The 12,574-nt window shown below is 47.7% G+C and overlaps 1 protein-coding gene across 1 annotated transcript in view; it reads left to right on the top strand.

The window, feature by feature from the left end:
* LOC132500644 (maestro heat-like repeat family member 5) overlaps nucleotides 1–12,574 on the top strand; it is a 44,912-nt gene that overhangs the window by 16,790 nt on the left and 15,548 nt on the right. Inside the window, 3 exon segments of the mRNA XM_060115738.1 lie at nucleotides 9,741–9,892; nucleotides 11,762–11,802; nucleotides 11,805–11,920. Of these exon segments, the coding sequence (XP_059971721.1) occupies nucleotides 9,741–9,892; nucleotides 11,762–11,802; nucleotides 11,805–11,920 (309 nt within the window).

Here is a 12,574-nt window from a genome sequence, read left to right as displayed (position 1 = left end):
AAGGCCTAAATATAAAAAAACGAAAACATTTCTAGAAGAAAACACAGGAGACAATCTTGCCAACCTTGGGGTAGGTAAATATTTCTTAGGACCCAGAAAGCACTTATCATAAAAAGAAAAAAAATAGATTAATTGGATTTCATCTAAATTAAAGCTTCTGCCCATCAAACAATACTATGAGAAAAGTGAAAAAAGGGAAACCACAGACATGGGGAAAATATTCACAAGACATATATCTGACAAGGGACTGTATTCAGAATAAATGAAGAACTCTTACAAAATCAGGGAGAAAAAGACAAACAGACCAATTGCAAAAGTGAACAAAAGATTTAAATAGGTATTCACAAAGGAAGGCATATGAATGACCAAAAGCCAAAGAAACAACAGTCAACATCTTGAATCCTCAGGGAAATGGCAATTAAAACCCGGGAGCTACCACTACCCACCCAGGACAGAGCTCAAAGGAAAGAGAAAGCCTCTACCAAATGCTGGTGGGGAAACACACACTGCTGGTGGGATGGTGAAACATCCTTGGAAAATCGACATTGTCTTATACAGTTATGACTCACCAGTTCCACTTTTAGGTATTAACCCCAGAGGCATGAAACATTCGTACACAAAATTACACATACAAGCATGTTCCCGGCAGCCTTATTCATAAGATCCTCAAACTGGAAACAACCTGTACTAGGCAGACTCATTCCCTCCCAAAGATCCACCTGAGGAAACTAGAGAAAGAAGAGCGAGTTAAACTGAAACCAAGAGCGAGTTAAACCAAGAGTGAGTTATACTGAATTGGGAGATTGGGATTGACATATATACACATATGTATAAAATAGCTAACTAATAAGAACCTGCTGTATAAAAAATAAATTAATTTAATTAAATTTTTTTAAAAAAACTGAAACCAAGCAGCAGAAATGAAACAATAAAATTCAGAGCAGAAATAGAGAAGTGAACTTGAGAATGCATGCAAAAATGTGGACAAGGACTTCCCTGGTGGCACAGTGGTTAAGAATCCGCCTGCCAATGCAGGAGACACGGGTTCGAGCGCCCTGGTCCGGGAAGATCCCACATGCCGTGGAGAAACTAAGCCCGTGTGCCACAACTACTGAGCCTGCACTCTAGAGCCCACGAGCCACAACTACTGAGCCCGTGTGCTACAACCACTAAGCCCACATGCCTAGAGCCCGTGCTCTGCAACAAGAGAAGCCACTGCAATGAGAAGCCCACACACCGCAAGGAAGAGTAGCCCCCTCTCGCTGTAACTAGAGAAAGCCTGCACACAACAACAAAGACCCAGTGCAGCCAAAAATAAAATTGATTAATTAATTTAAAAAGAAATGAATCCTTTAAAAAAAATACGGACAAATTTCAATTTTACTGAGTGAAAAAAATACCAGACACAGAAAAGCACACACAGCATGATTCCAATTGTTATGAAATTCTAGAAGTAAAAGTAACCTATGGTGAACTAAATTAAATCAGTTTTGTAGGGATGGGGATTAACTAGGAAGGAGCATGAGAGAGCTTTCCGGGGTGGTGGGAAATGGTGTAGCTCTTGATGGGATGAGACATATGGGTCTGTACATTTGTCAAAATTCATTGCACTACGCACTAAAGATATGTGTGTTTCACTGTAAGTTAAATGTACCTCGATTTTAAAAATATTTAAAACTTCAAAAAAATTTAACTTTGGAAACAGACATGCTTCAAATTTCAAAACATTTCAGGTTTTTTTAAAGGAATATGGTTTTGTTTTTGGCTGTGCCATGCTGCGTGTGGGATTCTACTTCCCAGACCAGGGATTAAACCCGTGTCCCCTGCATTGGGAGCACAGAGTGTTAACCACTGGACTGCCAGGGATGTCTCTAAGTATTTTTTTAATGCTGCTCAATTGTTGCCTTGCTTTGTTTTTGAAAAGTCTGATGAAAAAAAAAATATTTTTTTGCCTTTGTAAGTTATTTGATCCTTTTGTCTGGAGACCTTGGAACTTTTTTCTTTATCTTTGAAATATAACAATTTTACTAAGAAATGTCTCAGAATTGATCATTCTGTGTTAATTTTCCCAGGTACCTGGTGAGTCTTTTGAATATGTAGATTTAAGTCTTTTGATGTTATTGTTTCTGGAAAGTTCTCCAGGTTGTAATTTTTTTCTTCCAGTTTTATTGAGATATAATTGGACATACAGCACTGGATAAGTTTAAGGTGTACAGCATAATGATTTGACTTACATAGATCATGAAATGATTACCACAGTAAGTTTAGTGAGCATTCACCATGGCATATAGGTACAAAATAAAAGAAAAAAAATTTTTTTCCTTGTGATGAGAACTCAGGATTCACTCTCTTAACAATTTTCATATATAACATGCAGCAGTGTTCATTCTATTAATCATGGAGTACATTACAACCCTAGTACTTCTTTATCTTATGACTGAAAGTTTGTACCTTTTGACCACCTCCATCTAATTCCCCCTCCCCCAACCCCTACCTCTGGTAGCCACAAATCTGGTCTCTCTTTCTATGAGTTTGTTGTTTATTTGTTTTGAAGGATAATTGACCTGCAACACTGTTAGTTCCTGGTGCACAACATAGTGATTCTATATTTCTATACATTTCAAAATGATCACCATGATAAGTCTAGTTACCATCTGTCACCACACAAAAATATTACATTATTATTGACTATATTCCCAACACTGTGTATTTCATCCCTGTGATTTATTTATTTTGTAACTGGACGTTTATACCTCTTAATCTCCCTCACCTACTTCTCTCTTGGTTATAGTTTTAAATATTAGTTCTGCTCCATTGCTGTTTTTCTTCTTCAGAGACTCCAGTAATTCAAATGCTAGCCTTTCCTTGCCTGTCTTCCATTTCTCCTACTTTCTCTGTGACCCTTTTTACTTCTCTTAAATTCATTTTTATCGTCTTGGTGGTCTTTCTACTTTTCCTCAATGCCCCTTTCTAATTTTCATTTGAGTCTTCTCTCTCTTGAGCACCTTGAATTCTTTTTTTCACTTCTGAATTCAATCAACTCTCTTTTCCCTTCTTATTAGAGGCTTTTTTATTTTTGGTCCTCTTTGAATTTATAATTCAAGGTGGTTTTTCATATCTTTAAAGGCTTGCTTGAGTATATTGGCCTGCATGTGGGGTGTTGTCTTACACTTTTATCTGAATCATGGTTGTTCTTCAGGGGAGGAATTTTCTCATTGGATGTGTGTTTTTTGTTTTGTTTTGTTTTGTTTTTTTTGCGGTACACGGGCCTCTCACTGTTGTGGCCTCTTCCGTTGCAGAGCACAGGCTCCAGACGTGCAGGCTCAGTGGCCATGGCTCACGGGCCCAGCTGCTCCGCGGCATGTGGGATCTTCCCGGACCGGGGCACGAACCCGTCTCCCCTGCATCGGGGGCGGACTCTCAACCACTGTGCCACCAGGGAAGCCCTGGATGTGTGCTTTTAGGGGTTTTTGCAGTAACTCTATGGATCTATTAATTTTTCTCCTGTTTATATACAACACTATTAGAGTGTTTTGTAGAATTTCAAGTTCAATGGCACCCTCTTCTGTCAGTATACCAAAGTCCAGGTAACTTAGCAGATTTTTAGTTTTGGTGGTAGGTGAAAGGGTTATGTATCCTCCAGTTTGGGAGGTCCTTTTTCTCTTGTAGGACCTTAAATTTTTCCTTTTTGTGCCTTTACCTTTCACCAACCAATTTCAAAGGGTACATCTTTCTTTTTTGCCCTTTTTTTCTCCCCAAAGCTGTGTGTGTTGAAGGCCACCCTTCAAATGAACATTCTTTTCTGTCCCTTTCCTGTGGTCAGTGCTCTGGTTTAGTTGGTGTCTTTCTTCTTTATTGTTTCATATTTTCAGACTTAAGATGGACCTTGTCTTCCTGAAGGTGATTTAGATCAACTCTGAGCCCTGTTGCCAGGTCCTGTCTTCTCTCCTCTCCATAGTTTCTCTCATCCTCCTTTTATCTGCCACAGAGTCTCATGGTGGAGCAGGGGTGGGGTGGGAGAGTGAGAGACTGCAGGCTGGGGCTGGCATAGTTCTCTTCTGCTTATACTGTGTTGAAGTCTGGGTGTTCTCTGAGGTCACATTGTGTGGGTTTACTTTTCTCTTCTTGTTGCTGTGTTGTTTTTCAAGGAAATTTTGAGGGGGGGGGAGGGGGGGGACCCAGGCAGCCACCGTTGTCCTCAGCTGCCCAGGTCTATAGTTCAGTTTTATCTGTATTGGAATTCATATCTTATTTCCTCAGTTCTAAGAAGCACATTTTTCACATGTCAACATCTATGAAGTAGGAGCACATTTTTCATTGATGGTGCCTTACACCTGGATCGATGTAGGGGTCTCAGTCACCTGGGGGCACTCTCATCCTGAGACCACTTCAAAGTTAAAAGTCTCTGCTGGAGGGTGTTTGGTGGGGGGCACAATGGTGGTGCGATTCAGACCCCAAAGTAGGTTTTGTGGTTTGGACTCTCAGGAGCACCATCCTCCTCCCCCACACTGTGCTGAGTGAGCACGGGTTTTCTTGCTGTGCTTTCTGCAAGGCAGGGGTTTTATTTCCTTTTGTTTTTCTTGATCACATTTACACTGTACACACAGCCCTTGGGGTCCAACCTTTTTGGTGGGGCCCCTATTAGACTCCCATCTTGGATAACTTTTCTTTCTTAGCAGCTCATGAAATAATTGTGGCGTGTCCTAAAATATAAACAGAATTGTGTGATATGAGCCCTTCCAGTATTCTTTCGTTATCTGGCTTTTTCCCTCAACATCTGTGCTTAAGACGCCTCCCAATATGTTACATATAGTTGGAGTTCATTCATTTTGGTTGCCGTGTAGTATCCCATCCTATGAATACCAGTTACCCTTCTTACCATGGATGGACATTTGGGTTTAGGTCTGTGGTTAACGCTGCTGTGAAGTTGCTCATACATGTGCTCTGAGGCACATCTGCATTCAATTTCCATAGTGTAGGCGTGGCACCAACACTAACATATATGATGCAAAATGTTTCTAAAGTGCTTAAACCACCTCTCATTCCCACAGTATTTTTTTAAGAGTTCCTATTGCTCCACATCTTCACGAACACTTAACATCAACTTTCTAGTCAACCATCAAAATTTTAGCCAATCTTGTGGGTAGTGTTAATCATATTTCCATGTTAATTTTCACTTTGCTGATTAAATAATGAGGTTGTACATCTTTTCATGCCCTTTTTGGCCATTGGAACGGCATCTTTGGTGATCCCTGTTCAAGTATCCTGCACATTTTTCTGTTGGGTTGTCCCTCTTTTTCTTATCGATTTCTAGGAATTCTTTACGTACAGTAATCTGGATACAAGGTCTCAGTTGATTTTATGCTAAATATCTTCTTCCACTTTGCAGCTTTCCTTTCGCTCCCTTACTAGGTCCTTTGATGAAAAGGAGTTCCAAGTTCCATCATTCATTCTCAGACATTACCTTATAAAAATCCTATAGTTCGGGCTTCCCTGGTGGTGCAGTGGTTGAGAGTCCGCCTGCCGATGCAGGGGACACGGGTTCGTGCCCGGTCCGGGAAAATCCCACATGCTGCGGAGCGGCTGGGCCCGTGAGCCATGGCCGCTGAGCCTGCACGTCCAGAGCCTGTGCTCTGCAACGAGAGAGGCCGCAACGGTGAGAGGCCCGCGTACCGCAAAAAAAAAAAAAAAAAAAAAAATCCTAGAGTTTGCCTTTCTCATTCAGCTCTCCAACCACCCACATCATGGAGATGTGAATCGGGCTCCAGTTTCTTCTAAACGTCCAGCATCCTTTATCGAGTGCCCCACCCTGTTCCTGCAGCTCTGGGTGCTTGCTTCCTGCAGTCAAGGGTTGTGTGCTGAGTGAGGGACTTCCCTGGTGGCGCAGTGGTTAAGAATTTGCCTGCCAATGCAGGAGATATGGGTTCGAGCCCTGGTCCAGGAAGATCCCACATGCCGCGGAGCAACTAAACCCGTGCGCCACAACTACTGAGCCCACGAGCCACAACTAGAGAAAGCCCACACGCAGCAACGAAGACCCAATGCAACCACAAATAAACATAAAATAATAAATAATTTTTTAAAAAAAGAAGAGCTGTGTGCTAGGGACCTGCCTTTGGGCTCTCCCTGCTCGGCACTGCTCTGTTTGTCTGCGCCTAGGCCAACGCCCAAGGTTCTCATTCCTACAACTTTATATTAATTCACCTCCCCTGATCCAGAAAGGCCTCCCCCTCCTCCTGCCACAAGACTGTCGTGGCCATTCTTGGCCCTTTGCATTTCTACATAACTTTTAGAATCATTGCCCAGCTTCCTCGTTTTCTCTTTTTCCTCTTTTACCCTTGGGCAACTGCTTTTACTGCACTGGCCCTCAAAGCTGGACTAGGAGTAATCCTTGGTTTGTCACACTCATCCATCACAGCTCTATGCATGGCCTGCTTTGATTTAGTTCTTTACTTACAGCAAGGATTCTTCTCAGTAATCGAATGCACACCTGTGAAGCTGTCACCCGTACAAAAGCCAGGGCCCTAGTTATGGGCTACGTCTAAGTACAGGGCTGCCCACTGTCACTGCTTCCATCCCCCTGGCTCATCCACCCAAGGGTCTTCATTCTTTTGCTTTCTTTTTATATAGTGTGATTGCATCTAAACTTATTCTTAAAAACATTTTCTTTATAGTTTCAATTATTTTATATAAAGAGTAGCATGCTGCATGTAGTCTTTGGAGACCTTTTTTCACCAGCCTGATATGAATGTAGATTTTTAGATCTTTTTTTTTTTTTTTAATTTTTTTTTATTTATTTATTTATGGCTGCGTTGGGTCTTCATTGCTGCGCACGGGCTTTTCTCTAGTTGTGGTGAGCGGGGGCTACTCTTCGTTGTAGTGGCTTCTCATTGCAGTGGTTTCTTTTGTCGCAGAGCACGGACTCTAGGCGCGCGGGCTTCAGTAGTTGTGGCACGCGGGCTCTAGAGCAGAGACTCAGTAGTTTCGGCGCACAGGCTTAGTTGCTCTGCGGCATGTGGGATCTTCCCGGACCAGGGCTTGAACCCGTGTCCCCTGCATTGGCAGGCGGATTCTCAACCACTGCACCACCAGGGAAGCCCAGATTTTTAGATCTTGATTGTCTATTCTAATCTAAATCTAGTAACACCAGTTTTCCTTTCTTTAGTATTGCATTGTATGTCTCTTTCCATTTTTTTAAATAGACTTTTCTTTTTTTGGAGCTGTTTTAGGTTTGCAGAAAAATTAAGCAGAAAGTGCAAAGTTCCATCTACTTCCCTCCCCTGCCAGCCTCCTTTCTTGGTAACGTCTTGCCTTAGTGTGGTATGTTTCTTACAATTGATGAGCCAATATTGATATATTATTATTAACTAAAGTCTATAGTTGACATTACAGTTCACTCTTGGGGGTGTACGTTCTATGGATTTGGACACATGTACAGTGAGCGACAAGCATTCACTGTTATAGCCTCACACAGAAGAGTTGCACTGCCCCCAAACCCCCTGTGCTCCGGCTATTCATCCCTCCCTCCCACTAAACCCCTGGCAACCACTGATCTTTTGAGTGTCTACATGGTTTTCCCTTTTCCAGAATGTCATAGAGCTGGAATCATACCGTATGTAGCCTTTTCAGGTTGGCTTCTGTCACTTTCTGACATGCTTTCAGGTTCCTCTGTGTCTTCATGGCAACCACTCTCACTCCTAGGAGCTCTTTCTCTTTCTTATTTCTTTTTTTGGGGAGGGGCGGTGGGGTGAAATGATCACCACAGTAAGTCTAGTTAACAATCATCATCATTCATAGTTACAGATTTTTCGTCCTTGTGGCGAGCTATTCTCTTAGCAAGTTGCAAATACACAATACAGCGTTAATAGCTATGGTCGCCGTGCGCACATTACGTCCCCAGGACTTACTTCTTTTATACCTGGAAGTCTGTACCTTTTGACCCTCTTCACCATTTCGCTTACCTCTGACCCCTCACCTCTAGCCACCACCAGCATGTTCTCTGTAGATATGAGCTGAGTTTTTGTTTGTTTGGTTTGGGTTTTGTTTTCATTTTGGATTCCACATGTAAGCAAGATCATGTGGTATTTATCTTCCTCTGTCTGACCTATTCCACTAAACCTAATGCCCTCAAGGTCCGTCGATGTTGTCTCAAATGGCAACATTTCCTTCTTTCTTATGGCTGAAAAATACTTCATTTTTTATATATGTATATATACATATGCCACATCTTCTTTATCCATTCATGTGCTGATGGGCAATTAGGTTGTTTCCATATCTTGGCAACTGTAAATAATGCTGTTATGAACATGGGGGTGCATATACCTTTTCAAGTTAGTGTTTTCGCATTTTTCAGATAAATTCCCAGAAGAGGGATTGCTGGATCACGTGGTGGTTCACTTTTTAGTATTTGGATGAATCTTCATACTGTTTTCCATAATGGCTGCACCAATTTACATTCCCGCCAACAGTGTACAAGGGTTCCCTTTTCTCCACGTCCTTCTCAACACTTGTTAGTTCTTGTCGTTTTGATAACAGGTGTGAGATGATACCTCATTGTGGTTTTGATTTGCATTTTCCTGATGGTGAGCGATGCTGAGCACCATTTCACGTACCTGTTGGCCATCTGTATGTCTTCCTTAAAAAAATGTCTATTCAGGGCTTCCCTGGTGGCGCAATGGTTGAGAGTTCGCTTGCCGATGCAGGAGACACAGGTTCGTGCCCCGGTCCGGGAAGATCCCACGTGCCGCAGAGCGGCTGGACCCGTGAGCCATGGCCACTGAGCCTGTGCGTCTGCTCCGCAACGGGAGAGACCACAACAGTGAGAGGCCCGCGTACCGCAAAAAAAAAAAAAAAAAGAAAGAAAAATGTCTATTCAGATCCTCTGCCCATTTTTTAATCGGATTGTGTGGGGAGTTTTTGTTTGTTTGTTTCTGCTATTGAGTTGTGTGTGTGTTTCAAGTATTTTGAATATTAACCCCTTTTCATAAATATGATTTGCAAATATTCTCTCCTACTCACTAGGTCGCCTTTTCATTTTGTAGATGGTTTCCTTTGCTGTGCAGAAGCTTTTCAGTTGGATGTTGTCCCGCTTGTTGATTTTTGCTTTTGCTGCCTTTGCTTTTGGTGTCAGATCCAAAAAATGATTGCCAAGACTGACGTCATGGAGCTTACCACCTATAGGTTTTCTTCTAGGAGTTTTATGGTTTCAGGTCTTATATTCAAGTCTTCAATCCATTTCGAGTTAATTTTTGTGTGTGCTGTAAGATAGAGGTCCAGTTGCATTCTTTCCTACGTGGCTGCCCAGTTTTCTCAGCGCCATTTGTTGAAGAGACTGTCCTTTCCCCATTGCATGTTCTTGGATCCTTTGTTGTAAATCAATTGACCACATCTGCGTGGGCTTATATCCGGACTGGGAACACTTTCCTGACTTGGCTCCCGGAGCCCACCCTCGCCTGGCTCCTCCCCCCCCCCAGCCCAGCCGCTCCTGCGCAGCCTCCTGGCTGCTTCCTCCTGTGCCCCTGGCTTCTTAACGCAGGGGCCAGGGCTGAGCCTCAGGCCTCATCTTCACTTACACTCCCTGCCCTGGTGGCCACTTCCGTCCCCCCGGTTTAAGTATCACCTAAGCCCAGGCGCCTCCCGAGTGTTCACCCTGGCCAGATGCACGGGGATGTCTAATGGGCGTCCACTTGCCACGTCCAGGCCACCCCCTGACCCTGCCCTGCACCTGTTCGTCTTGCCAGCTCCTGTGTCAGACGTGGCGATTCATCCTCCAGCTTCAGGCCAAAGCTCTCGGTGTCGCCTTGGCTCTCTTCTCCACCCCACAGCCCATCCTCTGGGAAGCCCTGTGGTCCACCTGCCTCCATCTCCCCCAGCCGCCGACACCACCACCCTAGTTAGGACATAACGAGCTCTCTCTGCGCGTCCTGGCCCGTTTCCAGCCCCTCCGTCCCAGCAGCCAGAGTGGTCCTTTAAAACTAGGTCGGATCACGTCTCTTCTCCACTCCAAACATTCCAGCGGCCCCCACGTCATTCAAAGTCAAAGCCAGAACCTTTACGGCACCCAACAAGTCGTGATGTTGCCCCACGACCTCACTGTCCTCCTGCCCTCCACTGCTCAGGCCATGCCGCCCACACGGGCCCTGAACACACCACGCAGGCCACCGTCTCAGAGCTGCAGCCTCTCCCAATGCTCTCAGGTCTCCGCAGGCACCCCCTTCTTAGTGGAGGCCTCCCGACTGCCCTGCTTACAATGGAGGACACCCAGGTGTGTCCTCCTGCCGTGCCCCCTCCTGCCGTGCCCCCTCCCGCCCTGCTTTACGCACATGGGGTAGGGTCTGACGCACCGTTGTTTACTGCCGAAGTCAAACCCTAGGGGGATCACGCCCAGGATTCTTACTGGTTCTGTCTCTGCTCAGTACCCTGGGACGTTGCCTGACCGTGAAGGTGCCCAGCACAGAGGTGCCGACACCCACAGGGAGTAGACTAGAAGCCTCGGCCCTCTGTGCACCCTCGCCCCTGGGGAGCCATCTCACCTAAGCCCCTTGAGGCAGCTTTGCCCTTGAGAGGTGAAGTGACTTGGCCAAGGTCACCCAGCCAGCACGGAGCAGAGCATGGAGTTGAGTCCAGGCCCTTCTCACTGCAAAGGCGCCACTCCTTCTAGGTGGGCGGTGACCTCACTCTGGAATCTCCCAGAGTCCTCTGAGCCCACTCAGCCAGGGTCAGATGGGACTGGGGTGGCCTCCCCAGCGCTCAAGGGCAGCCCTCCTGGGATATCTCTGAAAGCTGGGGGTTGCAGCTCATCAAACCCCCCAACTATGCCCTCCCCACCCACACCCCATCATTCCAGGGTCCCTCCTGCCCCTCCAGCCCCTTCCATCCAGCACTCAGGCCCAAAGACACCTAGCACAGAAAACAAGAGGGCCGTCATGGCCCCTGACACTGGAGAGCCCCGGTGCCCCCTGCCTCGCCCAGCCTTACAGGGCCATGCTTCCCCCCCCAGCCAGGCAGAAAGGCCATGGGACTAGGCAGGCCTGACCTCCTGCACCATCTCCCCGTTACGAGGCAGGGCCCTGATCAGAGCACATCCTATCTCCAGTCCTCAGTTTCCTCATGTGCAAAATGGGCACAAGGACACTGAAAAGCTCTGCACACACCAGTGATGGCCCCTAAGTTGACCCAGGTTGGTGCCAGGGGAGCTGGACCCCAGCAAACCCAGTCTTAGGAGGAAGCAGCCACGGCAGGCTTCCAGGAGGAAGTGACTGTAGGGCGAGCCCTAAAGGCTGAGTGGGAATAGGCCAGGTGAGGAGGCCAGAGGCAGGAGAGGAGGGAAGGCAGGCGGGGCCCTGGAGGTCAGAGGGCAGGGGTCAGAGGGCGATGGCTTTGGGCACCAGCTGGACTTGCCCTGACAGTACTTGGGAGCCATGGAGGGTGACAGACAGAGTCTGCAGCTGGGGTAAGAGGGGCCTGATAGAGGGGACACCCAGAAACACGGACCGGGGCGGCTGGCCCAACCGCTGCCGCATCCCCCGGGCCACACTGCTGTCCAGGCCCCGCCCCTCGTGCCCCTCCCCCACCTCAATATGCTCTTATCCACCCCTCACCCACCTGTCCTGCCAGGGTTCAGCTCAGGACCCAGCCTGGCCTCCTCCCCTGGCCTCCACTCCAGACCCCTGAGGCCCTGGGCATGGCGGCCCGCTGCTGTGACCCAGCCTGGCCAGGCCAGAGTTTCAGCGCTGCCCTCACGGCCACCTTTTGCCCACAGCCATGCCTTCCAGCTGTGGAGGGCCCTGGGGGCCGAGTGGCCGTGAGCTGCCTGGTGCTGGCCAAGCTGCTAGCCTGGGTGCTGGAGCGGCCCCTACCCACCAGGACCAGTGACGGCAGCCCCCGGCCCACGGAGAAGGCCTACCTGCGCTCCATGGCCGTGAGTCTCTCTGCCAACACCCTCAGACGCTGTCCCCAGCTGCCTTCTTGTGTGCGTTCAGCCAGACATGGGCGTGGGGCACCCACCGTGTGCCCGGTCCCGGCGGACGGGGAGCCCCATATCCAGGCTTCAGAAGAAACCCACCCTGCCCAGCCTGGCCTGGCAGAGGGGTCCTCCGAGGTTGCCCAGCCGGGGACTGACCACACAGGCCCTGGGTCCAGGCCCGGCTCCCTACTTCCTGGTCGAGGGCTCTGGACCACGCCCGCCAGGTTCAGGCACGAGAAAGGGCGTGGAGAGATCCATGAACCCCTGCCCCCATACTCGGGTTCTGGAGGTTGTCCATTCTGGAGGAATCTTAGAGGCTGCCTCTGGTAGCTCCCACCCTCCTGTAGGAACCCCCGCTACCGCCCACCCCGCAGCTTTCTGCACAAGCCCAGGCCCTGCTTGCACAGCCCCAGGAACAGGAGCTCACTTGCTAACTCGCCACACCTGCCCCTGGGCTGCACTCTGAAGGGGCGGCAGCTGTGCCCCAGCCCTGTTTTATTCCAGGCTAAGAACCCACCTCCACCCCAAAAGCCCCCTGAGCAGTGAGCATGCAGCCGTCCCCCGCCACTCAGAGCACCCTGGACAAGCGGCCGCCCCCAGCAGAGGGGT

Source organism: Mesoplodon densirostris, chromosome 13 (genome assembly GCF_025265405.1).
Source record: "Mesoplodon densirostris isolate mMesDen1 chromosome 13, mMesDen1 primary haplotype, whole genome shotgun sequence".
In the NCBI taxonomy this organism is placed as follows: Eukaryota; Metazoa; Chordata; class Mammalia; order Artiodactyla; family Ziphiidae; genus Mesoplodon; species Mesoplodon densirostris.
The sequence above is the reverse complement of the archived record's forward strand: the minus strand, read 5'-3'. Positions and strand labels throughout refer to the sequence as shown.